Raw genomic sequence first — 24,938 nt, forward strand, 5'->3', positions numbered from 1 at the left:
ATGACTCAAGATGATTCAACAAGCAAATCTGGTGCAGGGCGGTAAGAGAGCGTGGCAGAGAAGGCGCCCTGTGGCTCAGGCACCTGGGATCTCAGCTCACAGGCCTTTCAGAGAGGTCCTGGTCTTCCCTGACCCCTTCACCAAGAGCAACGCACATGCCTGTAGTACAGGTCAGCCAGTGAGCGGCACGGAACCCCTAAGTGGAAGGCTGATCAGCAAGGTGGTTCAGCAAAATCTGTTTGCTACTCAGGATGACTTGAAGCGAGAATCGGATTTTATCCACATTGGCTTCTGAGCCCTCTGATAGTGAGATTTTTCTTCTTCACTGTTGAACAACTTCAAGGTCTGAGCAGGATTTGAGATCCCTCCTGTCTTTGGGGGAGTGAATAAAAACCGTTTGTCTACAGCTAAGCATCATGGGCACGGTAGACCACCAGTCACCGCTCCCCTCATTTATACCCATCACGATTTTCCCTTCTTATATGGGGCACTGGCAGGCGGGCTTCCCACGTCTCTGCAGAGAAGTTACAGAACAGCCCAGGATGCAGATAGTCCCACGACGTAACGTTCCACACTGTATCTCGTTCCCATGTTAAAACTTAACATAAACTAGCTGGTGAGATAAGGACCCCTAAGCTTTGCTGTACCACGTTTTCTGAGCAACCATTGACTAAGCCCTTGTGTGCAGGGTAAAAGTGAACACATCTGAATGAAAGGAGCTTTGTAACAGGTAAATGGCCACTATAAAACAAAACAAAAATCCTACCTGCTTTTTAAAGATTGCCCAAGAATCCTTGAGACACGCAGCGGTTTAAATTTGTTTACTAATCTAAACGGTAACAGTAACTTCCGTATATTGAGGACTTGCTTTGTGCCAGGCACGGCTCTAAGGGTTTTCCAGCCCTGTGGAGCAGATCCAATGATTTTTTCCATCGTATAGAGGACAGAGAGGTGAAGTCACGGAAGGCTAAGCGAGAGGCTCACTTCTCACTGCTTCTCACGCGAGCATGGTCACTTGGTGGCTCGGGTTGCTCCCTGCTACCTGCCTTCAGTCTGGGGCCTCTCTGTCTTTCACTAACGTGTTACACAGTGTCAGTTCAGATTTCTCCATTTCGGGTTAGCCCAGATTAAGATGCTTCACAAACGAAAACCGGTCCCGATATACCTCGGGTAGGCCCAAGAACGATTCTCTTGGCCCTGATCAATTTTGACTTGAAAGCCATGCCTTCTTTCTCTGAGGTGTGCTGAGAAAACAGTGATTTTGAATTGCTGCTTGGCCATTTCACAGTACGGTAACCCTGCCCATGCCCAGAGGCTGGGACATTTTCAGGGGTCAGAGCTTAGGTTGCCACACTCCCCCTGCCCCCACCCCGCCCCAGGTTCTCTCTTGGCTTTTCCTAGGAGCACCTTTTAAAATAATCACTTAGGTCCATATATACAATGGAATATTACTCAGCTATCAGAAAGAACGAGTTCTCAACATTTGCTGCAACATGGACGGCACTGGAGGAGATGATGCTAAGTGAAATAAGTCAGGCAGAGAAAGACAACTATCATATGATTTCTCTCATCTATGGAACATAAGAACTAGGAAGATCAGTAGGGGAAGAAAGGGATAAAGAAAGGGGGGGTAATCAGAAGAGGGAATGAAGCATGAGAGACTATGGACTATGAGAAACAAACTGAGGGCTTCAGAGGGGAGGGGGGTGGGGGAATGGGATAGACTGGTGATGGGTAGTAAGGAGGGCACGTATTGCATGGTGCACTGGGTGTTATACGCAACTAATGAATCATCGAGCCTTACATCGGAAACCGGGGATGTACTGTATGGTGACTAACATAATATAGTAAAAAATCATTAAAAAAAAAAATCACTTAGAGCTGAGCCCACAGACATTATAGTGACCTCTGGGCCAACCACCTTATGAATCATAGGTGCTTGTCACCCTGCTCTCTACCTTCTGCTCGCTCATTCGTGACCAAGGACAGACAGCTGCCCTTCCCTTGGTTCATTGCGTGTACCCCCACCCCCAATTCTGGGATTTGCAAGTAATAAATCTTGTGTCTTTCCTTCGTGTGCGTGTACTGAAACTGCACCTTCCGTGAAAATGGCCCAGGGGTTTTCAGTCCCCTGTGGTGAGAGCTCAGACAGGGAAGGAGTGACCTGCCTTCGACGTCCGTGTGGGTGGCTTGGGCCTCCTCACTCAGCGGGTCTTAAGCTGCGTATTTTTAATTTAATACACCAGCTCCAGGTCCCCCAACAGAGGACAGTGCCGCTTTCGCTCAGCTAGTACCTGGGGCGACTGCGTAAGCCTCCACATTCTTGCAGACGGTGACAGTGAAGCAGGAGGTTTCCAGCGGCTGGACTGCCAAGGATCTCAGACACCACACAAAGAAATGTCTCATTCTGAGACTCGGCCCCATCCCCTAAAGGGCTTTAGGCAGTGAAGTTCATTTACGAAGATCATTATGGCAGCCCCAGTGTGGAGAACGGGCAGAGGGAGGCACAACTGGAGGCCAAGGGATCAGTTAGACAGCTTTTGGGGAACTAGGGGCACCTGGGTGGCACAGTCGGTTAAGCATCCCACTCTTTATTTCAGCTCAGGTTATGATCTCCGGGTTGTGGGATTGAGCCCCACACTGGGCTCCACTCTGGGTGTAGAGTCTGCTTAACATTTTCTCTCTCCCTCTGCCCCTCCCTCACCTAAAAAGAAAGAAAGAAAGAAAGAAAGAAAGAAAGAAAGAAAGAAAGAAAGAAAGGAAGGAAGGAAGAAAGAAAGAAGAAAGAAAGAAAGAGAGAGAAAAAAGAAAGGTTTTGGGAAACTCCATCTGAGAGATTGGTCTTTTGAGCCCGGGTGGGTGGAAACAATGAATGGAACTCATGAGTGTAAGTGATTGGCTATGGGGAGTAAGGGGGAGGGGAGAACCGAGGACAATGGCTAGTGCTGGGTTAGGGCAACATGGAGGCTCCATTTACAAAGAACAGACACAGAGAACAGATCTAGGCAGGAAAGACTATCATTTTAGGAGGTTGACTTTAAGGTGGGATGTCCAATGTATGAGTCTGAGATGTAGGAGGAGATCAGGGATAGAGAAAACCAGTGTGGAAGCTGTCAGCACACGGATGGGAATTCAAGCTTTTCAGGGTGTGTCAGGACAGAAGGACTCCTAGGGCAGAACCTTGAGGAAAACCAACCTTCAAGCCATGGGCAGAGGTAGAGGAGCCCGAAAAAGAAACTGGAGCCTGGTCAGGGCAAGCCCAGAAGGCGTATATTCAGGGAAACTGACGCAGAGAGTTCTATCTAGTAGGAGGTGTGGCCAACAGGCTCAAATGTTAGGGAGAGCCTGAAAAACAGAAGGACCAGGAAGTGTCCATTGACTTTAGTGACACGGAAGTTGCAAGTGACCAACTGAGAGCGGTTTAGGTGGAGCAGTGGAGGCCACAGCTGACTTAAGAGGTGAGAAACTGGTGGACATAAATATTTGACTCTAAAGAGGAGGAGAGATGATGCCAGCTAGCCTTGGGGGCCTATAAAGCCGAGGACAACTCGAGACCTACAGCTATTTCCATTCCTGTCTTTTTCTCTTTCAGATTTAAGATACTTGGGTCTAGTTAACTGCTGAAGGGACAGAGTAGAGAGGGAGAAGTTGCACCTGCAAGAGAGAAGCGAGGAAAAGAAAAGGGGATGTCTGGAGGAAGTGAGCTCCGTGACTGGTGGATGGAGATGGCTGCTCTGACAAGAAGAGGGACCCATCTTCTACTGAGCCAGATAGGAGGAAGGAGAGATGAGAACGGTGAGTTTCTAGATGTGGTTGGTGGTGAGAAGGGTTCCCGCCTGGTGTTTCTGCTTCTTCAATGAAGGAGGCTGTCTCCTGCTAACAAGAGGGGCGGAGCTGGTGGTGTGACAGGTTTCGCTTCAGCTGGATGCTGGGGGGGATGAGGAGAACACCTGGCAGAGGAAACCACAGAAGACTTGCCTGGAGGCTTGAGGACAGGGGTGGCTGGACACCATGAGTTTAGACCTAGAGTGCATCTTTCAGTGGTGGGACTTTCTCTGCCACAGTCAGCTGCCAGGATGTGGCATAGGGAGGTGGGACAGCTGGCTTCTATGCTTAGGATCCTTAAAGTCCGGGGAGATTTTTGTACCTGGAGAGGAATACTAACTGCCATTTGTTATTTGATCTATTTACCTCGTAAACCTACTTAAGCAAAATTGTCTAAATGATTTATACACCCAATAATCCAAATCTACGTGTTTTACAAATACAATGATTTAAACATTGATTGTAAACGTAAATCCTCGTACATATTTCGATAGGATCACCAGTATAATGTATTAACTGCTCGAAAAGCATGATTTTGGTAAAGCACACATCCTACAAGGACCATGACATTTATTATACCTACACTTACAGTTATTATGAAAATGGGTTTGGAGACCCAAGAGATGGATACTATCTCAGTTTAGATATCCAAGAAAAGAAACTTATCTCAGTGCAGATGAAGTTTTGTATTACTAATCCATGAATTCTTGGTGGGGACCTGGGAACTGGATCCCCTTCTAAAATGATTAAAATTGGAGCGAGTGTTTACCTTGAATAGTGTGGGAATTCTTCAAGCTCACATTTTTTTCACATGATAAGTGTGTTGTAGCTGGGTGCCTTTCCTTTAGATAATGCCATCTTTAAGTTTAATGACAAGGATATTCCAAGAAGGTCAATGTTCCATGCAGATGTTCCAAAAATGTCCATGCCCTGATTCCTGGAAACTTGATTATGTTTCATGGTGAAGTGGACATTTTCATATGTAATTAGGGTTCAAATAGGGAGATTATCCCGGATTATCTGGGTGGGCCCAATCTAATCACATGATCACTTAAAATCAGAGAACTTTCTCCACCGAAGTCAGAGACATGGATGGGTCAGGGAGATTCAAAGTGTATGAAGGACTTGGCCCAACATTGTTGGCTCAAAGATGGTGGACCTCAGTGCTATAGCTGTAAGAACCTGAACTCTGAATGAGCTTGAAAGTGGATTCTTCCCCTTCAACAAGGAAGGCAGCCCTTGTTTTCGACCTTATGAAACCCCAAGTAGAGAGTCCAGTCATGCTCTGCTGGACTTCTGACCTACAGAAAACGGTGAGATAATGGGTAGGTGTTACGTTGAGCTGCTAAATGTGTGGTCACTCGTTGCACAGCAGTGGAAAACCAATACAACAATTTCATTGTCATCATTTACAAATTTATGTAGCCCATTTGCACTTTCAAAAACATCTAGTTGTTTTCCCCCGATATGCAGTTTCCTCCTCTTCCTCGGTATAAAACTTCTGACATTTATTTAGCTGAGCATAGCTGCCTGGAATAAAGACTCTACTTCCTAGCCTCTGTCCCTGGCCTGGGGTGGCCAGGTGTGAGTCAATTCTAGCCAATGAGATTCAACCACAATGTGGGATGCACCGTTCAGAAGGCTCCTATAAAGGAAAGTGGTGTGCCCTTTCTTCCTTCTTCCTTCTTGGGGGGCTGTAAGGCTGATGTAATGGCTGGAGTGCAAGGAGCCATCTTGGGCCATGAGATGGCGTGCTAAAGACGGTAGAATGGCAAGAAGGGAAACTGAGCTGTGATCATCATAAAACTGCAGTCCGGCCCTAGACTCTATGCATGAATTCTTCTATGTGAGACAGAAATAATACTCCTTGGCTAAGCCATTATTATTTTGGGTTTACTGTTACTGCAATCTCATTGTAATTAGTATCGTAATATAGAGGCTCCCTTTCCCCAGAGATGAAGGATCAAGTTTGAGTTGGGAGCAGTTATCTTTTGGACGTCTGACTAATTCATCATCTTGCAAAACACTGTTGGACTCCTTTTCTTCCTAGGGGTAATATATGACCAGATGGTGCCAATTCTTCTTCATTCTTGACACAGTTCCAACTTTCTGTGGAACTACTCACAGTTCTAGGTGTCCACCCCTCCTTACTTACACAGATAAAGAGAATGAGTGTACCTTATGAAGAGATAAAATGCCTACTATGTTTATACTCTTCTACTTATCAGCATTAACTAAAAATATACCATTATATTTGTTCTTCTCCACTTGGTATATTAACTATCTTTTTGCACGTTTTATAGTGACTTTTTCCTTTTTGAATCCGCTATAGAGTCATGGATTTTCAAAACTCGCCTTGTTCCAATTAATTATATTATCTTCCTTTTTTTAAAAATTAAAAAAAATATTTTTAAAAAATATTTTATTTATTTATTTGAGAAAGAGAGCAAGAGTGGGGCTAGGGGCAGAGGGACAGGAAGAGGGAGAAGCAGACTCCCCACCGAGTGGGGAACCTGATCCCAGAACCCCAAGATCACGACCTGAGCCGAAGGCAGGCGCTTAATTGACTGAGCCACCCAGGTGCCCCTATTATTTTCCTTTTGATGATCAAATTGCCACAGCATGTCAGGTGGGAGCATTTTAAGATGGACTCCTTTGCCTTTTCAGCTCTACCTTATACAGTTTAAAAAGTGTCCTTGCTTTTTGTCATTAACCACATGTCCCAGGACTAGAGTCATTTAAGACGTGGAGCTATTTATTCTCCAAGGAACACTGACTATTTATTTATTTATTTATTTATTTATTTATTTAAGATTTTTATTTTTTTTTATTATTTATTTTTAAAGATTTTATTTATTTATGTGACAGAGAGACAGCCAGCGAGAGAGGGAACACAGGCAAGGGAGGTGGGAGAGGAAGAAGCAGGCTCCCAGCGGAGGAGCCCAATGTGGGGCTCGATCCCAGGACTCCGGGATCACGCCCTGAGCCGAAGACAGACGCGCAATGACTAAGCCACTCAAGCGCCCCTAAGATTTTTATTTTTAAGTAATCTCTACACCCAACATGGGGCTTGAACGTACAACCCTGAGATCAAGGGTCACGTGTTCCACTGACTGAGCCAGCCAGGCGCCCTGTCCCCTGAGTTATTTAATTTAATTAAATTAATTTAATTAATTAATTTATTTTTAAAGATTTTATTTATTAATTTGAGTGAGAGAGAGAGAGAGAGAGCACAAGTGGGTGGAGGGGCAGAGGGAGAAGCCGACTCTCCCCTGAGAAGGGAGCCCAAGGTGGGGCTCCATCTCTGGACCCCGGGATCATGACCTGAGCCAGAGGCAGCTGCTTAACTGGCTGAGTCACCCAGGTGCCCCTCCCCTGGGAGTTATTTTAAAGATGAATAATATTTGAGGCAACGATCCAGGTGCTAAGAATGCATATCACATTTTTCCTGATGTTGTTTCTAGGCTACTTTGGTGACAACATTTGAAAAAGTTATTTCTTTTGAAAACCACAAATTCACATTGGTATTTCCTATTTAATTCAAGCATTACTAATTTCCTTTTTTATTTGACTCGAATATACAATCTTACATTTCTCTTCTCAACAACATACCTGCTTGTATCCTGTAACCCCTGACCCAAATTGTAATGGCATCTTGTCTCTTCAGTGATCCAGCAGTTTCCCACTGACCATCACTCTCCAGCTGCTTTACTGATAGGTTCGTCCGTGCTGGGAGAATGGGACAGCGCGGTAAGACAGAGAGATTTTATAATACCGGCAGGGGAGTGGTTGAAGGGATGAATCATAGCATCCAAGATAACAGGAAGTTTAAGAAAGGAGGACAAGACAGCACAAATCAGGAGAAAGAAGAGAGGCTGAGGGACCGTCTGGAACAGGTACCGTGAAGGTAGCCGAGAGAGCTGGGAGGTGACGGTCAGAGTGTGGAGGGGACGAAGTTCAGATCACAAAGGTGGAGCAGTTCTAGGAGGTGGCGTTGTCAGTGACACATTCCATGCCTGGAGATCTACACTTGCTCACGTGTGACTTTCCACCCCTACCTCCAGCTGTCTAAGGAAGCTCAGTGCACCCGCTCTTGGCTAGAATGAGCACACACACCCTATGTCTTGGATGGGGGGGAGGGCCAGAGTCCATCTGGGACCTAGCACAGATGGATACCCAGGTTCACAGCCTGCTGGCTGCCTCCACGTAAATGAAACCTGTTACCATGTTCAGGCTGGCCACATGCCCTTCCTGCCCCACCAGCCACAGGCTCTGGGCCGCTCTGTGATCTTCCTCACACTTTTGCTGGTGCCTAAGCCTCCTGTCCTAGCCCACGCAGCGCTGGCTCGGCTTCTGGTTGTGCTGGCCAAGATCCGTGATGCTGGCACACCTCATAGGAAGGAGCCCGCAGGGTACACTGAGGCTGGTCCATCTGGGCCCCAGTGGGGGCCTGTCAGGCTCACCTGTGCCACCTGTCCCCAAATAGCACTGAGTGGAGAGCTGGGGGTGGAGGAACAGGAAGAGCAGAGTCTGCAAAGTAGCACAGGACTCCCTACCTGCCAAACCCTGCAGGCACAAGGAGATGCGGTGGGAGGCTGGGGGTGGGAGGGGACATAAGAGGGGCCAGGTCCCCAGACACCACAGCTCTACTCTTCACTCTTCGCCTTGGGTGTTAGGCACAGGGTCCCATGCAAGAAGGGAGAATACAGGCAGCCAGAGGGAGCCTCTCTCCTACCCCAAAGGTGCCGTTTCTGGGGCAGGAGAGGGCAGAAGGCAGAGGTCAGAAGTCAGGGGTTAGATTCCGGTCCTTGAAAGGCTTGAGCGTTTAAAGTGGGAAAATGAGGAAGCCAGAGAAGCTTGAATATTTCCAGCCACCCAATAGGTTCCCCCGACGGAGGCGCAGGGACACCCGGTCCCCAGGGTCCAGGGGCAGTAACACAGAGCTGGTGGCTGCCTCTCGAGTCACATCAGGGTCGTTGGCAAAGGCTGAGATGACAGGCCATGTGTTCAGCATCAGGCTCACCTGGGGAAGTAAGCCCAGTTAGCACTTCTCCCCAGCCCTTGTCCAAGACCCCCACTTTCCTGAGGGCTTCTTCTTTTCTCCAGGCCTCAAGGGACTGTGTAATCCTGGGAACTTGGGGCTCAGTGCACTCTCATAGGAGGGCTGAAAGGTGGCCAGTGTTGGCCTCTACCTCCTCCACCGTCTCTGCTAGGCTGGTCCTTTCCTCCCTTGCTCCTGCCAGCACCCCCTCCCCCACGGTCAGTGGAGGGTCTACCTAGGAGTCACAGCTGAATTCCACTTATCCCCCCCCCCTCCTGAGCCAGGACAGGGCCCCAGCACACAGGTCACCTGGACAGTTTGGCGGTTGTACACCTTCACCACATGGAACCGGAAGCTATAGACACCTCGGACAGGGGCCACGAAGGAGCCTGAGGCCCGGTCAAAGCCACCACCCTCATTTACCAGGACCTGTGGGAAGCAGACTCTGCTGAGTAGGGCTCAGGAAGCTACTGGGTTGGGGGGGGGCAGGAGTAAGGAAAAGAAGGGGTGGCAAGTAGACAAGAACAGGAGAAAGGCACGGATTCAAAAGAAATGGTGAGAAAGGGCATGGAGGGATGTGGGTAGGAGTGTAGGGAAGGGAGATGGGCAGTTGGGCTGAGGAGCACCTGGTCACAGTGGGAGGCTTCTCCTTAAGGGCAGTTGGTTCCAGGTCCTTACAGGTGGTCCGTACAAGGGTAGGGGGTTACCTGGTCGAAGTAGATGGCCCCACTGGTGCCATTGCTGATCTCTCCTGCTGGCTCATGGTGGTGGCTTCGGACTGCGGCAAATGCCACTCTTCCGGGGGGGGCCTCTCCCAGGGCTGCTCCCCCAGGCCCCCCTGCAGCAGCTCGCCCAGGTTCACAGACCACCAGGCACTCACCCTCCAGGAGGACAGGCTCTGCCCCCTCTTGGGCCCACCCACACCCTAGGGCTAGAAGCATCAGGGCCAAGGGCAGCTTGGGGCTGGGCCAGTGTCGCTTGGCTCCCAGCATGGCTGAGTGGCTCTGTGACCTGCAAGTCCTCCTGTCTTCTATCTCCTCTCACTGTTCCTTTCTGTTGGCTCTTCTCACGGACTCTCACTACCTCTCACCCTGTTCCTCAGCCCCCTCTCTGGGTCTCACTGTTCCCTGGTCTCAGCATCTCTCTCTCCATACCTCTCTGTGTCCCACGACTCTGTCCTGCCTCTCTCTCCCGCTGTCACTGCAGTTCCCTCCTCCTTGGCAGGGCATGAAGTGACAGCAGCAGTTGGGCTCAAGGAGGGAGAGGGGGGGATGAAGCAGCCAGACAGGAGGGCTACAGCCAGAACCCAGGGCAGCCCCTCTGGAGAGCACTGAAGGCTGCATCTGGGATGACAGACAACTTGGTGTATTCGTAAGCGTGTACACGTGCCTGTGAGAACGTGTGAGTGCCTTTATGTGTGTGCGTGTGAGCGCATGTGTGTGCAAGACAGCCCTACAGCCCCTTCCTTCTCCTTGTTTCTCCCCTCTTCAAAATCCCTCGCTAGTCAACAGCCCACTCAGTGGCCCTTTTCCGCTGTTGGAAGAAGGCGGGAGCCCTTGTCTTTTCCCTACAATCGTTTTGGTGCAAAGTGCTTGGGCCAACGGTGTCAGTATCTTGTGACCCTGGGCCAGTCTCTTTCTCTCCTTGGTCTTCCATATCTTCATCCGAAGGTAATGGATTAGTTCCTTTAAGGCCCTCTTCACCTCCAGCTCTCAACTCTTCTCTCCCCAGACACAGCTGCTCAGACGAGCGAGAGCTCAGACGTACGGGGACAGACAAACCCATCAGGCAGGCTTGGACGCGGAGCCGGAGGGAGCTGCGGGCGAGTGGGCGGGCCTGGGAGGCGGGGCCGGGGGCGGGCCGGGGGCGGACCGGGGAGGAGCCCGGTGGCAGGCGCGCGCTAGGGCCCGGAGCCGGCCCAGCGCGGGGTGGGGTCTGGCTGACTCCACCCCGGGCCAGGAAGTGACTCAAAAAACTGTTCGAGATGTGGAGAAGACAGGTCCCAGTTGGGTGAGGACTTCGGGAAGGCCCGCCCAGATTCGGACCCCCCCGTCCCCCGCCCTTCTCCACCGGGCCTGGGGCGCGGGCGAAGCTGGGGCCAGCAGGCACCGAGAGGCGCCGGCGGGACTGAGGCCGGAGCGGGCGGCCGAGGCGGGTAGGCGCGCTCTCCCCCGCGCCCGGGCCGCGGGAGCCGAGCCGGAGGCCCCAGTGCGGAGCGCGGCCGGGGGGAGGGGCGGCCGGGGGCGGCGGCTGTGGGCGGTACCCGGCCTGGCCCCTGGGCCCCGGGTGGGGCCGTAGCGCCACGGAGAGGAGCGGCGGACCTCGGAGGGAGGGGGGTGGGTGGGAGGGGCTAGAACCTTGGACATGGCAGATTGGGGACTTCAGAGGACATCCCAGTTCAAGCCCCGGTGAGGATTCGTCTTTAAGAGGCCGCTTTGGACCCGGAGACTGCAGAGACCCTGAGGAGAGAGACTGTTTCGTCATCTGTCCACTTCTGGTCTCCAGACAGAGCTGGAGCCCCCCACTCTTCCTGCTTAGGGCTGTGGTCAGCCTTTTCCAAAGGCCAGATGCCCATCCCCAATAGGCAGCCTTGTTTGCCCATGACTTCCACTCGGAGAGAAGACCCGGTTCCGGATAATCTGACCTTCCCTTCCTAGATGGACCCAGGGTGTTTACTAGATCGCTAACTAGGTGCGACCTGTTGATAGCTGGTGTAGGCTGGGAGACCAACATTTGGGTTGAGGGGACGAGGAGGCTCTGAGCTGCCTTCCCTCCTTCCAGGGCTGGGTAGCCAAGCAGCCATGCCTACCTGGGGGGCCGGCTCCCCGTCCCCTGACCGCTTTGCCGTGTCTGCCGAGGCTGAGGACAAGGTGCGGGAGCAGCAACCCTACGTGGAGCGCATCTTCAGCGTGGGGATGAGTGTCCTCCCGAAGGACTGTCCTGAGAACCCTCACATCTGGCTGCAGCTGGAGGGCCCCAAGGAGAACGCCAGCAGAGCGAAGGTGAACACCCCTCTCTGACCCTTCAGGGAACGATGACTCCCTCCCCTACGCGGAGGCAGAGGAGAGGAGGGGCTGCTGGGGAGGATCTCCAGTCACTCCTTGGTTGTCTTACTGGCAACCTCAGTGGCCCTGAACTTTGAGGGACTTTGCAAATCTGCCTTTCTTTGGAATTTTGGTTTCATTTCAGCCGTGAGGAGCCAGGTTCTGCCAAGACTTAGAGAGAGGTGATTGATCGTGTTCAAATCAGTTGTGCTGTTGGGGGAGACTGGAGATAATCCAGTTGGGCAAGCAGGCCCCACCAAGGAATTCACTGGGGGATGGGAAGCCAGTCCACATTGCTTCCTTCGGTCAGAGGTTCCAGTACAGCTCCACCACCTACCAGCCCTGTAACAGAGTCTCCCGTTTCCTTATTTATGAAATGTGAATAATAGCAGTGTCCACCTCATTGGGCTTATTGCGAATGAGATAAAGCATGAGGTCAGCGAAAGTTCGCAATGACAGTCATTGTGATGGAAATATATAACACGCATACACACGCATACATATTTAGAGAGACAACCTTGTTAATTATAGTCAGTTAATTATAATAGTATCTTAAATAGAGGCAAGTTCTAAATGGAAATATTAGCCGTAGACTATCAGCTGAGAAGGGGCAGAGGTAGATTCTTGATCCCTTTTTAATCCTCGCGTTTGTCAGGACCTGTGGGGCTCCATTGCTCTGCCCAGGCATCCTGGAGCTTGGGGCGGGGGTTGCAATGGGCTTGAAGAGGCTACTGGGCCATGTAGAATTCTAGCAGTCTCCACCCCCCCCCCCCCCCCGCCCATTCCTCCCCCAGGAGTTCCTGAAGGGTCTTTGCAGCCCAGAACTGCGGGATGAAGTCCACTACCCACCCAAACTGCACTGCATCTTCCTGGGAGCCCAGGGCTTCTTCCTTGATTGTCTGGTCTGGAGCACATCAGCCCACCTCGTGCCAGGGCCCCCCGGTTCGCTGATGGTCAGTGGCCTGACCGAGGCCTTCGTCATGGCTCAGAGCAGAGTGGAGGAGCTGGTGGAGCGGCTGAGCTGGGACTTCCGGCCGGGGCGCTCCCCTGAAGCCTCTCAGTGTGCTGGAGTGCGGAGAGACTTCTCTGCCCTGCTGCAGCCCTGTGGGGATGCCCACAGAGAGGCCCTGCTGCAGCTGCCCCTGGCTGTCCAGGAGGAACTGTTGAGCCTGGTGCAGGAGGCATCCAGGGGGCAGGGGCCCCAGGCACTCCCTCCCTGCGGCGCGGGGAGCCCAGGCCCACTGGGTGCTCAGTACCAGGGAGTCAGAGCTCCCTCGAGTGAAGGCGGGGAGTCCCTGGACCCTGGACCTACGGGGTGGCAAGAGTCAAGGGGAGAGAGACAGGTTATGGAGAAGGAGGGAGGGAAGCAGGGTGGTCCCAGGGAGATGGATTTGGAATGGAAGGAGCTGCGTGGGGAAGAGGCCTGGGATAAAGACGGGGCCTTCAGATCACAGTCAGGAGGGGGAGTGGCAGGGCAGGTAGGGCCCCTGACAGGAAAGGCCGTGGGCAAGGAGGGGGTGCCTCAGGACAGAGGAAGGTCGTTCTGTGTCCAGGGTGAGCCTGCTGGTGCCCAGGGCCCCTGTCAGAGGGCAGCTCAGCCCCGGGGAGCCTCCCTCCTCCAGCGGCTACACAATGGAAAAGCCTCACCTCCAAGGGTGCCTAGCCCTCCACCTGCGCCCGAGCCCCCGTGGCACTGTGGAGACCGAGGAGACAGGGGAGACAAGCAGCAGGTCGTGGCTCGAGGTCGTGGGTCTCCGTGGAAACGAGGCACGCGTGGGGGCAACTTGGTGACCGGCACGCAGCGTTTCCAGGAGGCCCTGCAGGACCCTTTCACCCTGTGCCTTGCCAATGTGCCTGGCCAGCCAGACCTCCGTCACATTGTCATTGATGGCAGCAACGTGGCCATGGTGTGAGTACCCAGTGGGCCTGAGGATCCTGGGGGTGGGGATGATCCGAGCAGTTTTACTGACTCGGGACATGTGCTGAGTGGCCCCTCCTCTGGGGCCCCAGAGCGCTGACCCCTTCGCACCGCAGGCACGGTCTCCAACACTACTTCTCCAGCCGGGGCATCGCCATCGCTGTGCAGTACTTCTGGGACCGGGGCCACCGGGACATAACTGTCTTTGTGCCTCAGTGGCGCTTCAGTAAGGATGCCAAGGTCAGAGGTGAGTTGGGCCTGCTCTTTTGTAACCTGGGATAGGCCCCTCTTCGGCCTGAGGATAACCCCGTTGTGCTCCTGTGTTTCTCCAGAGGGCCACTTCCTGCAGAAGCTCTACTCCCTCAGCCTGCTCTCCCTCACTCCCTCCCGAGTCATGGATGGCAAGAGGATCTCCTCTTACGATGATAGGTACTTGCCTCCTTCCTGGCCCCAGTCTTGAGATTCAAGGAACACCCGGGGGGGACCGAAGGAGAGACAGAAGCGCCTGACCCCTTGTGCTGTCTCTAAGCCCGGGTAGCAGGAACATGGCCGGTTATTCCTCCGTGGACCTGTACGAATGGGTCAGTACACCTGCCTTACAGGCGCGACAAAACGGATGGTAGACAACCGTTGTTGCCCATTCATTCATTTTTCATTCCTCAAACTGGAGGCTGCCCTGTATTTGTGTAGTGCCTTCCTCTCTAGAAAATACTAGTTTAATGGAAAGCTGGGAAGGCTGGTGACGTAAGTAACTGACAAGTACCTTCTGACTGCCCACATTTCCAAACATGTAGAGAAATTCCCCAGCATTCTGGAAGCACCAGGGTAGATGTTCAGAATCACAGGTCAGATGAAGAGACACAAGCCCCGCGCGCTAAGACTACAAAACACATTCGAATAGAAAGATCACTGGACTTAGAATCAGAAGATCTGAATTTAAGCCCCACGTTGTACTATTCATTGACTCTGCCCATGGACCAGTCTCTTAGTGGGCTCACCTCTTTGTCTTAGGGTCCTCTTCATTTAGTCACCCTCCCTTGTGAATATCAAAAGGGGCTAAGGGATGTGCTTGCCTCACTCAAGGTCCTACGCAGGCGTACAGTGATATTCCTTACCTGTTCATGGACCCAGTCAAGTGTGGCAGTGGGTCTCTTCTGTGTCATAACAGAACCACAGACACAGGGTAAGAGAGGTTCACTCTCTTGACCAAGGCTATTATATGGCAGAGGAAAACTGAGAACTTAAAGCTGCCAAAATGTTTAAATGAAAAATGCAGGGCGCATTATCTCTCCAGGGTACACACGTAGTGGGGAAATGGGCAGATTTTAAAGATTTAATTAATTTATTTTGGAGATAGGGAGAGCAGGTGAGGGGTGGGGTGGAGGGGAGGGGTAGAGGGAAGGGAACAGGAAGACTCCACACTGAGCACAGAGCCTGACGCAGGGCTCCATCCCACGACCCTGAGATCATGACCTGAGCTAAAATCAAGAGTCAGACGCTTAACCAACTGAGCCACCCAGGCGCCCCAGAAATGGGCAGATTTAAAAACCCAGTGAACCAATTAAAAAATTTTACGACGAGTTCTTTATTCTCTAGGATTTTCAGTTTGAAAGAGAAAACTTGTTTCCAGACTATAGTGATTATATATTTTGTCTTTTCAAATACATAATGTTTTCTCCCTAACAAGCAAATGGTATTCTACAAAAAGGCAGTTCCCTTTCTCCCAGTGCTCTTCTGTTTTATGTCTAGATTTCACAGATTATCCAAGATATGGAAACTTTCCACACCAGCATTGACACAGAATTGAAACCGAAGAGCGAGTCAGTTGTAATGAATTTTAAAGGCACGTGTCTGTACAGTTATGTAGGTCCCACTAGGCAGGCAGCCCAGTGCGAATCTGGAATTCTGTCTGGTTACAGTGAGTAACACAGTGGCGCGTGGTGCAGGCCTGCTGAATGAGGAGTGCTGAGCAACAGATGAAGTAACATGCTAGTAAAATACCCTTAACCTGCGAATGCCTTTGTATATCCTCTGATACCACGTACGTTCATATGTCCTCTCCTTCGTCTCCCAGACAGAAACTCCGAACCAGACATCTGTTACACTGAATCCTGTGCACTAGTCTCCTGTACGCACACTGTCTTTCAAATCCTGCCTGCCCACTTAGCACCTAGCAGTAGGCCCACAGCCTGTAGAAGGGGGTGGGGATGCTGGGAATTAGGGAAGGCCTGATCATTGACTTCAGTCCACACAAACCCCAAACCAGACACAGTGGCAACTTGGAGGAAAGGGAGCCCCCTTCTGGTGAGGGTTTTCTGGGAAGGGAGGGATTTGCCTTTTTTGTTGTTGATCTGGGCTGGGCTGGGCTGCATCTTTTGGCTTCTAAACCTGTTAGAAAAGACCCCCATCCACTGCCTCATGAGACCCGTCCCAGTCTTATGGAATCGGAATTACTGAAGTGGGGCCCAGGCATCTCTTTTTGAAAAGGTCCCTGGTGATTCTGTTCGTCAGTGAAGTTAGGGAAGCACCTCCAGATGGAGGGAATAGTTTGAGAAATGTCGTGGCAGTCAGACAGCACAGGACATGTTTGGAGAACAGGGTGTTATCTGATCATTGATTTTGGCAGAGTTGAAAGTTTATTAGGAATACCGGGAGAGATAAGGCTGTAAGGGTGGCTTGAACTGGGTTCTAGAAGGCCTTAGCCGCCAGGCCTGGGCGTGTGGACTTTACTCGGTAGATAAAGGGCAAGCAGGGGGGAGATTTGTTGAGGGGAAGGCAGGAGAGGCTGGAGGGTGGTAAATGGTTGGGGTCAGGGGACCCCCTTATCAGGCTATGCGGTGTCTCAGCTGCAGTGTCCAGATAGCTAACTAAGGTAATGGTAGGACTGGAAAGGAAGGGGCAGAGTGGAAGGCTTTAGAGCAAGAACGTGATGGCTTTGGGACTGACTCACCAGGGTAGGGTGAGAGAAGACAGAGCTTGAGCCAGATCTCACTGTCTCTCACTAATGAGGCACAAAGCGTTGGGTGGAGGATTGTGGCGGGTGGAGGGGATGCTCTTGGGACACCACGCTGGATTCATCTTTGTTTCCTCTCCAACCCATGGCACCTGAATCTGTCAGTCACTTGGTGGTGGGGTCAGGGCGAGGTGGGGGCCCATGTCTCCATCCCCAGAAGTGGGTCATGGTTGTCGATAATACTCCCTGGGGTCGGGGCCTTGGAGACCCCCAGAACGGCTGCCGTGATTTTTGAGACAGGTTCATGGTGAAGCTGGCCGAAGAGACCGATGGGGTCATCGTGTCCAACGACCAGTTCCGGGACCTGGCGGAGGAGTCTGAGAAGTGGATGGCGATCATCAGGGAGCGGTGAGGGACCCCTCCCCTGAGAACACGGCGCGTGCTCAGACCTTCCTCTAAACCAGTTCTGCTCTGCCACCGGGTGAAGACTGGGAAGGGGCTTGATACGGTCTTGAAGGGTGGTGGCCAGTTTTCGGGTGTTGTTGGTCTCAGCTGTCTGGGAGGTTCGTCAGGGCCCCTCTGTGACCATGTGTTCTCTTTCCGCACCCAGCCTGCTGCCTTTCACTTTTGTGGGAAACCTCTTCATGGTTCCTGATGACCCGTTAGGGCGAAATGGCCCCACACTGGATGAGTTCTTGAAGAAGCCAGTCAGGTAATGCCCCAGATTCTCCTAGGCAGCCCCCAGCCCTGGCCTTCTGTCTGCAGGGGCCTTGTAGACCTGGAGACTTGGGGGCAGTGTGAGCTCATCTGGGCCAGCTTAATTCTGTAGTGGTTCGGGTTGCTGCGGGCTTGGCCTTTAACTGCTTTTCAGGGAATCCTGCCATAGGTCCTCCTGGCTGGGCGGGGAGCTTCCCCCAATCCATTTGGAACATGGTTGCTTTTACTTACAGCCAGTTGTATTCCGCACTCCCTCTTCTGGACTGTTAGTAAGCGATCAATGTATCAGACTAGAACTAGATCGGAATAGTGACAGGCTTCACCTTCCTGGTTCTAAAGGAACTGTTCTTCTCCCCTTCAGAAGAGGCTTGATGCTGCCGCTCCGTGGTCAGCTTGGGGAACTTCAGGACTGTGTCTTCAGCCGTGGCCCCAGCCCCACTCCCAAGCCAGGAATAGGCGGGCCGTTAACCCGGAGCCCACTGAGCTCTCGCTTCCCTCCAGGGTGGTCATCAGCTCTTCTTGTTCTGCTTCTTCCCAGGGCACAGGGGGCTTCTAAGGCTCAGCATCCTTCCAGGGGCTTCACAGAACCCGGGCAGCAGCAGCAGGGGAGAGAAGAGGAGGAAAAAGGCATCGGTGGCATCCGGAAGACCCGGGAGACCGAGCGGCTGCGGCGCCAGCTGCTGGAGGTGTTCTGGGGCCAGGACCACAAGGTGGACTTTATCCTGCAGCGGGAGCCGTACTGCCGGGACATCAACCAGCTCTCGGAGGCCCTGCTGAGTCTCAACTTCTGAGCCTCACCTGCCCGGCTGACTGGCTGCCACGTCGTCAGCTCCAGCCTGGCCCGGCTCAGCTCTTTCTGTGAGGGTCCTTGTGCTGCTAAGACCCTGACCTAGACTCACTCTGAGTTGGTGGGACTTGATCTCATCTTGAGTCAGGACCTTAAATAGCTCTCAAGAGGTTCTGCTCAGCCTTAAGTTCTCAACCTTGCCATAGCACAGGGTTTCTGTAGGGAGTGGGGGCCTGCTGGGAAGAGCAGGTCCTGGAGATCGGGACTGCCGGCTCCTCCTTCAAACTGGGCTGGGGATGGAGGCTGGGGGGGTGGGGAACCAGGAGCAGGTGGCAAGGAAGCGATGTCTGTCCTCCCCCTGGCTGTGGCTCTGGATGTCAGAGGGACAGGTTCCTTCCCAGGCCTGGCTGGGCTCCAGGGTGCATCGAAGGGAATGCTGGGCCCTGGGGAGGCTAGTGTCATGGGGTCTGGGTCACAGTGGGGCAGCAGGGAGCTGGTGGAGAAGGCAGAAGGAGATGTGGCTTCCGGTCTCAGCTATATCTGTGACCTTGATGGAGCTGCTTGGCCTTTACTTCTGCCTGTAAATCAGGGGTAAAAATGCCGGCTGGGAAGAGAAATGAGAACATAAGAGGAAAGCTCAGAGGAAAGGTACTTGCATCAAGTCTCAGGTGTGTCTGTCTGTGGCTGCACAGGCTGCCTAACCAAAACCTCACTTCGCCAGAGCTGAGGATCCCCAGGCCCCAGATTTTAACACTGCATCCTCAGTAGCCTATGCCCTATAATGGCTGCGTCCCTTTTGGGCAACCCCCCAAGTCCACATTTACAAAACAATTAGGGGTGACTGTTTGCATTACCAGAATACTCTCAGGGTTCCTATAAACGGCAGCTTTCCTGTTGCATTCAAGTGTTTACAGATGAACAAATGTGTCAGAAAGTCCCCGGTTAGACGCACTTGCTGAAGTGTTGAGTGTTCGCCAAACTGATGAAGCCATGCTCTGCAATGACAATGTTAATGTGATCTGACCCCAGCATTTTCTCTACAGAACACATACGTGGCATAAAGTGAGCCCCACTTCTGCTTTGTGTGTCTGTGTGTGGGGATGGGAGGGTTTTTAGACGTTGGATCAAGATGAACCAGTTATCTGGAAAATGAAAACCGCAGGTGCCCCTGGATTCTGTGCTGTCTGGGCTCTGTGGCAAGTCCCTGGACATGGTCCTTTTCAGGCTGTGATGTCCCCCGAGTGGCACGGCGAGTTAAGTACTGCCACCACAGTTCTTTGTTCCAGTGACCAGTGTGGGGAGCTGGATGATGCTGGAGGAGTCTCTGGGTCCCAGTGTCTTCACCCCTCCTCCCTAATGCTGCTTTGTACCACTAGCCTGTTATTGACCTGAGCTGGGGGCAGGTGTGTTGGAAAGAAGCTAGTTAGGGGGCAACAGTGACTCAAAGACAGCCCATACCCTCTGGGAAGAAAGGACATTGGTTAATATGGCCCAAACTGGGGGCTAGGGGAACTGCTGGTTAAGTTGTGGCTGATAACCAGGGATCATCTGCGCTTTCGTGCTAAGGACCCGGGTTGCCTCAAGTGGCCCCAGTGAGATGAGAGGCAAGTCCTCAGCTTACAGACAGGGACGTTGGCTTTGTCCTACTGCAACTTGATGACCTAGGACCCGCGTGTGATTGCTTTATTAATTCACTGCTGTTCAGTGACAGACTGGAGGCTGTTGCAGACTGGGGCCTTGTCTCTTGCTCTGATGGCACCCTAACGGCACTGTGTGGACAAGTACGCAGGGGGACCACAGAATCCACTGTTAATGGATCATCATCTTTCTCATTTTCTCGTCTCCACCTTTATCGGAACCTCATGCCCCAGATTTGTTACCAGCTCTTGGCAATGAAGGGACCAAGAAGGGAGATAATCACCCATTATAACGTTCAAAACCCCACGTAGGGAAAAAGTCATCTGGCATTTTTTTCTCTCATCTGGACATAAATTCCAGGAGAATCTAGGCCAAAGAGGCAAACCGAAGCCTGTGAAATAATTTATCTTTATTGCCTCAATCGTAGAGCATTCTACACAACATATAGGATACCTGGGACAGTAATGGAACATGTAGGGAAACCAAACTTGGAAATCCTTTTACAAGGAGTTGAAGAGGTTAAGGACCCAACCTGACGAGACTGCAACCTTGAGACAGTGGACAGTCTCTCAGTTAAATAAGGTGAAGCAACAACAATGAGAAGGAGGGCAGGGAGAGGAATCCCTAAGAACCAGATGGTTTCAGGCCTCAGAGGAGTACCTGAACCTACTTACGGTCTTTAACCAGGAAGCCTCTGGAGAGGGCTAGGCCTCAGGCCCTGCCAGGAGCCTCCCCACTTAGGCTACGACTTCCTTCAATGCAGCCCCTAACTCTGGGAAGGAATACTGGTAGCCTGTGGCCAGTGTCCGCCGTGGGACCACCTTCTGGCCCTCTAGCAGCATGATGGCACGCTCTCGTCCAAAGACCGCTTGCACCACCATGCTGGGGAGAGGGATGAAGGCTGGGCGGCCCAGGGCGGCGCCGAAGGCCTTGGCAAACTCAGCATTTGTAGTGGTGGGGGCTGGAGCCACTCCATTCAGGACCCCCTGCACGTGGCTTGCTTCAACGGCATGGGTCAGGATTCCTGCCAGGTCCCTGATGTGAATCCAGGGGAAGAACTGGTGGCCTGGACCGATGGGGCCCCCCAGGCCCAGGCGGAAGGGCAGCAGCATGTGACTGATGGCACCGCCCCCACGGCCCAGCACAACCCCTAGAGCAGGCAAGTGGGACAGAACGGCCCTTAGCCTCCAGGCAGTTCCACTGTTCCTCCCTCTCCCCTCCCCTGTGCCAACTTAGCTCTGTAGCAGCTGAGGGATGTGGCTCTCTCTGGGGCTTCCCGTCCCCCACCCCCTTGCAGGCTGGCCAGAAATGGCAGCCTCCTCTCACTCTCTGGACACTCAGCTCCCCTGACTCCCCCACACCCCTGGCCCATGGAAGACATTCCAACCCCGTGTGATACCCAGGCCCCTGGTTCTCACCGGAGCGCACCACCACCTGGCGTGTAGACTCTCCAGGAAGCCTGGCTGCAGCTTCCCATTTGGTTACCAGGTTGGAGAAAAAGTCAAAATCCCCTCCCGGGCTGTCCTCATCATACTCCGCAGTCAGGCTGGGCTGGTAGTAAGCTGCCGGTAGAACAGCACTGGTTTGGCCCAGTGTCCTTGGTCCTGCCTGGGCCTTGGCACCCAATGTTCCTCTTGGTCTCACCTTCCTCGGCCCCTAGGATCTTCCCATAGGAAGACAGAGCCATAGATATTTTCCTTTTGAGCTGCTCCATGGGTTGACCCATTCTCATCCTGGGGTAACTTATCTTTGGTTGCAAGGCTAAGCCGAGGGGCTGCTAGAGTGTAGTGGTTAAGAGCAAAGATCTGGGGGCCAGGCTGTCTGAGATCTACTCTTAGCTCTGCCATATTAAGCCTGTGACCTCAGGCAAGTTATATAAGCTCTCTGTGGCATCTTTAAAATGGGAATCATAATAGTACCTACCCTTTAGGGTTTCTGTGAAGATTAAATGCAGTAATACATGTAAAACACTTAGAATAATGGCTGACATATGCTCTATAGTTGTTTGCAATGACCCGGTCCCAATGATGAAATACAAGAATCAGGAATTCTATTTGTAAAGAACAGTGCCATGACATGCAAGGGACTTGGGAGTAGGTGGGACTTTTTCCCGGCATCAGGAACAGTGCCACTATCCCCTCTTCCTCTAGGGATCCCCATTTCTCAGTGAAAGTACACAAAGGTCAGGAGAAATATGCATGAATGGAAGGCCTAGGAAGTTCCTGTGTTTGGAAAAGACCAGCGCTCTGGGGCATGTAGAGCTAGAAGGGCCTGAGCTAGGCCCTTCTCACTGTGTGCGACCTCTCTTCCTCTGGGTAATGTAAGGGGTGGCGATTTGGGACATACCTACACCAGTGACTAAGACCCAGGCCTGGGGGGGTTGTGGGGCCTTGTTGATGGCTCTAGCCAGTATCTGGGTGGTCTCCAAGCGGCTGCTGAGAACCTCTTTTTGGAAGGTTTCGTTCCACCTGCAGGAGAGACAAAAGGGAAATAAGCCACTAAATACATACATGCACATATCCTTTCCTCTTTCCNNNNTTAAGACCCCTTTCTAGCGAAACCCTGCATTGTGGTTTAGAGAAATGGTCCATCTCTCCTGGAGAAAGAAAAGGCATATATTTTGGGCATCCTGAGGTATAAGTGAGGACATAAGTCAATGGCTGAGAGGGCAGAAGCGCAGGTGGCCGTGCAGGGAGGAGTGGGACGGGATGAATAGTTTGGGATTGGAGTTTAGTTCTCAATCTGACATCTCCATTCTCCACAGCTCACAGGTTCTCATCAGGGTCACACGGTCCTCCCCTGCTCTGAAGGATATCAGCTTCAGGGCCGTGGCTGACCTTCGGAGAGGGTTGAGGATGTTCTCTCCCGCCAGGTTGACAGCAGCATCGCAGCGGGGCAGCCCCGACGTAGCAAGTTCATCCTGTCAGAGAAAACACAGTGCTGGCGGGTGGGGGTGGGGGCTCGCCCTGCGCTGCCAAACCAGACCTTCTCCCACAGTTTCCAGAGGATGGACATACCCACGTGATCCTACCGGGCCCCGGCTTTCGGGAGACCAACGTCACTTCGTGGCCCCTGGCTTTCAGCAGCTGGGTTAGGGCTGTCCCAATGAAGCCCGTCCCACCACCTGCAGAAAATACGAGGTATTTATTCTCTCGGGGTCGCCGTCTGTCCCCGCTTGTGGCCCCCTCCTCTGCTGCCATCCCATCTGACTCCAGACTTCTCCCCTCCTTCTCTCCCCCTCCCCGCGATACAGAGGTGACACAGGTCACAGGGACTGGGGAGATACGGCTTCCTGGGGTAGGAGGCCAAGGCTGCTGCACGATTACCTGTGCACGATTCAGTGCCCTCCCTCAGAAACGGCCTCCCACCTCTCAAGTTTTGTTTCAACCTTTCCATAAGCCCGCCCCCGACTCTCCCTTTCTCCCCTCCCTCACCCACGAGCACCCGCATAGCGACCAGGACCTAACCCGCTTGCGCAAGATTTGGTGGAGGGGGTGGTGGTGCTGTTGTGCCCAATCTTGGAAGCGACTACGTCCTCTGTGCGCATGCGTCCTTCGGGAAGCGCGGTCCAATGGGCGGCCGCGCAGGATTGAGACTGGGCGTGGCCCTGCCTGGCGACCCGGAAGAATTCACGGAGAAGGCCGTGTATTTCATTCCAAGGAGTGGCGGGGACGGGCGGGGGGCGGTGGACTTGGACGGGGGAGGAAGGGACGAAGGCCGAGGAGGGAATGTTTTAGTGCAGGAACAAACCAAAACAAAACAGCAACCCCCCAAAACCTGTTGACCGAAAGCCTGTAGGTACTCAAACCGCCGAAATCTGGACGTCCATTCAGCCCGGTGGATCAGTAGTAATGCAAGAGAATTCGCCTACCCCTACGATGGATTCCTTTCAACCCTGCCTCTTTATCTTTTCTTCTCCCCCTTCCGATTCCTTCTTGTCTTCTTTTGAACATTCTGAAGTTCCCCTCCTCTTAAAATAACACATCTCTAGCTCTTTTCTTAGAATGCTAATGCCCTCTGTCTTCGCCTGCATAGCCAAACTTCTCAAAAGAGTGGTGTCCGTTTTCTAATCCTTAATTCACTCCCGTCTTTTATTTATTTATTTATTTATTTATTTATTTATGTTATTTGTTTTTAAAGATTTTATTTATTTATTTGACAGAGCGAGAGAGCACAAGCAGGGGGAATAGCAGAGGCAGAGGGAGAAGCAGGCTCCCCGGGAGCAGGGAGCCGGATTCGGGGCTCAATCCCAGGACCCTGGGATCATGACCTGAGCCAAAGCAAGACGCTTAACCACCTGAGCCACCCAGGCGCCCCATTTTTTTTTTTTTTAATATGGAATGCTTTGCTTATTTGCGTGTCATCCTCGCGTAGGGGACATGCTAATCTCTGGATCGTTCCAATTCTAGGATAGGTGCGGGCAAAGCGAGCGCCGCTCCTGCCTTTTGCCTTTATCATTCATTGACTCTCTCGCCAAGATCACCAATTTCCCGTGTCACCAAAGCGAATGCCCAGTTTTCAGTCATTTTTCTTGACTTCTGTTTCACTGGACACTTGCTGGACACTTACCCCCTTTGGAAATGGCCTCAGTGAAAGCCACAGCTCTCTTTTGGGTCTTTCCAGTCTTTTTTCAGTTTCTGTTGCTTCCCCCGCCTCCTCTGAGGTCTTAAAATGTTGGTATGTCTCCAAGCTGGGTCCTAAGACCTTCCTTTCTTCCCTCTGCACCTTCTCCCAAGTATCTATGTCGGTGAATTTGAATCTGGACACCTGGTTCCTGGGTCTGCTTTAAAGCCTAAGCAGAGCTATAGTTGTGTTAGTTGCATTATTAACTTAGGTCTACGATCTGTTTTGTTCCCTACTTAATTATGTTGTAGCACCTCTTATCAATCATGAACTTGGCCTTTTCCACGCTTACTCCCTGTTTACCCACTGACTGTAGAAAACCAATGAGGACTGGATGGTAACATTCATCTTGAAATTATCTGATGTACCTGATGTACCAGGTCCTGACTGAC

At 52.2% G+C, this 24,938-nt stretch overlaps 3 protein-coding genes and 1 non-coding gene across 6 annotated transcripts; 1 reads left to right on the forward strand and 3 right to left on the reverse strand.

The window, feature by feature from the left end:
• Nucleotides 1-8,650: 8,650 nt before the first annotated feature.
• CBLN3 (cerebellin 3 precursor) lies at nt 8,651-9,858 on the reverse strand. Its single transcript, XM_008708808.2, has 3 exons — nt 9,574-9,858; nt 9,176-9,295; nt 8,651-8,848 (listed from the first exon to the last, which is right to left on the reverse strand). The coding sequence occupies exons 1-3, from the start codon at nt 9,856-9,858 to the stop codon at nt 8,651-8,653; spliced, it is 603 nt and encodes a 200-aa protein (XP_008707030.1).
• Nucleotides 9,859-10,872: 1,014 nt separating this feature from the next.
• KHNYN (KH and NYN domain containing) lies at nt 10,873-19,361 on the forward strand. 3 transcript variants are annotated; one of them, XM_040620795.1, is made up of 8 exons: nt 10,873-11,021; nt 11,648-11,868; nt 12,705-13,819; nt 13,945-14,075; nt 14,161-14,257; nt 17,082-17,189; nt 17,392-17,493; nt 18,037-19,361. In XM_040620795.1, the coding sequence occupies exons 2-8, from the start codon at nt 11,668-11,670 to the stop codon at nt 18,287-18,289; spliced, it is 2,007 nt and encodes a 668-aa protein (XP_040476729.1). In that variant the 5' UTR covers nt 10,873-11,021; nt 11,648-11,667; the 3' UTR covers nt 18,290-19,361. The 3 variants fall into 3 exon arrangements, 2 of the variants coding, with proteins under 2 accessions (XP_040476729.1, XP_008707032.2); XM_008708810.2 differs by lacking the exon at nt 10,873-11,021 and adding an exon at nt 11,239-11,557; XR_005832038.1 differs by lacking the exons at nt 10,873-11,021; nt 18,037-19,361 and having other exon boundaries at nt 11,239-11,868; nt 17,082-17,262.
• A 951-nt stretch (nt 19,362-20,312) lies between these two features.
• Nucleotides 20,313-23,453, reverse strand: SDR39U1 (short chain dehydrogenase/reductase family 39U member 1). The gene is given in 7 exon segments (XM_040620796.1): nt 20,313-21,073; nt 21,342-21,485; nt 22,270-22,391; nt 22,693-22,723; nt 22,726-22,843; nt 22,941-23,047; nt 23,358-23,453. Coding segments are annotated over 7 exon segments (951 nt in total). The 5' UTR covers nt 23,374-23,453; the 3' UTR covers nt 20,313-20,660.
• Nucleotides 23,454-24,252: 799 nt separating this feature from the next.
• On the reverse strand, nt 24,253-24,354 carry LOC121100335. Its single transcript, XR_005832085.1, has one exon. It is a non-coding gene; the product is annotated as a U6 spliceosomal RNA (small nuclear RNA).
• Nucleotides 24,355-24,938: the final 584 nt, after the last annotated feature.

Source organism: Ursus maritimus, unplaced genomic scaffold (genome assembly GCF_017311325.1).
Source record: "Ursus maritimus isolate PB19 unplaced genomic scaffold, ASM1731132v1 scaffold_36, whole genome shotgun sequence".
NCBI classification, from domain to species: Eukaryota; Metazoa; Chordata; class Mammalia; order Carnivora; family Ursidae; genus Ursus; species Ursus maritimus.

Coding starts and splice junctions, on each gene's coding strand:
- CBLN3 (XM_008708808.2), bottom strand. CDS start 9,858: ATGCTGGGAGCCAAGCGACACTGGCCCAGCCCCAAGCTGCCCTTGGCC. Junction 9,296..9,573: donor GGGCCATCTACTTCGACCAG/GTAACCCCCTAC, acceptor TGCTTCCCACAG/GTCCTGGTAAATGAGGGTGG. Junction 8,849..9,175: donor ACAACCGCCAAACTGTCCAG/GTGACCTGTGTG, acceptor TTACTTCCCCAG/GTGAGCCTGATGCTGAACAC.
- KHNYN (XM_040620795.1), top strand. CDS start 11,668: ATGCCTACCTGGGGGGCCGGCTCCCCGTCCCCTGACCGCTTTGCCGTG. Junction 11,869..12,704: donor AGAACGCCAGCAGAGCGAAG/GTGAACACCCCT, acceptor TTCCTCCCCCAG/GAGTTCCTGAAGGGTCTTTG. Junction 17,494..18,036: donor TTCTTGAAGAAGCCAGTCAG/GTAATGCCCCAG, acceptor GCTTCTTCCCAG/GGCACAGGGGGCTTCTAAGG.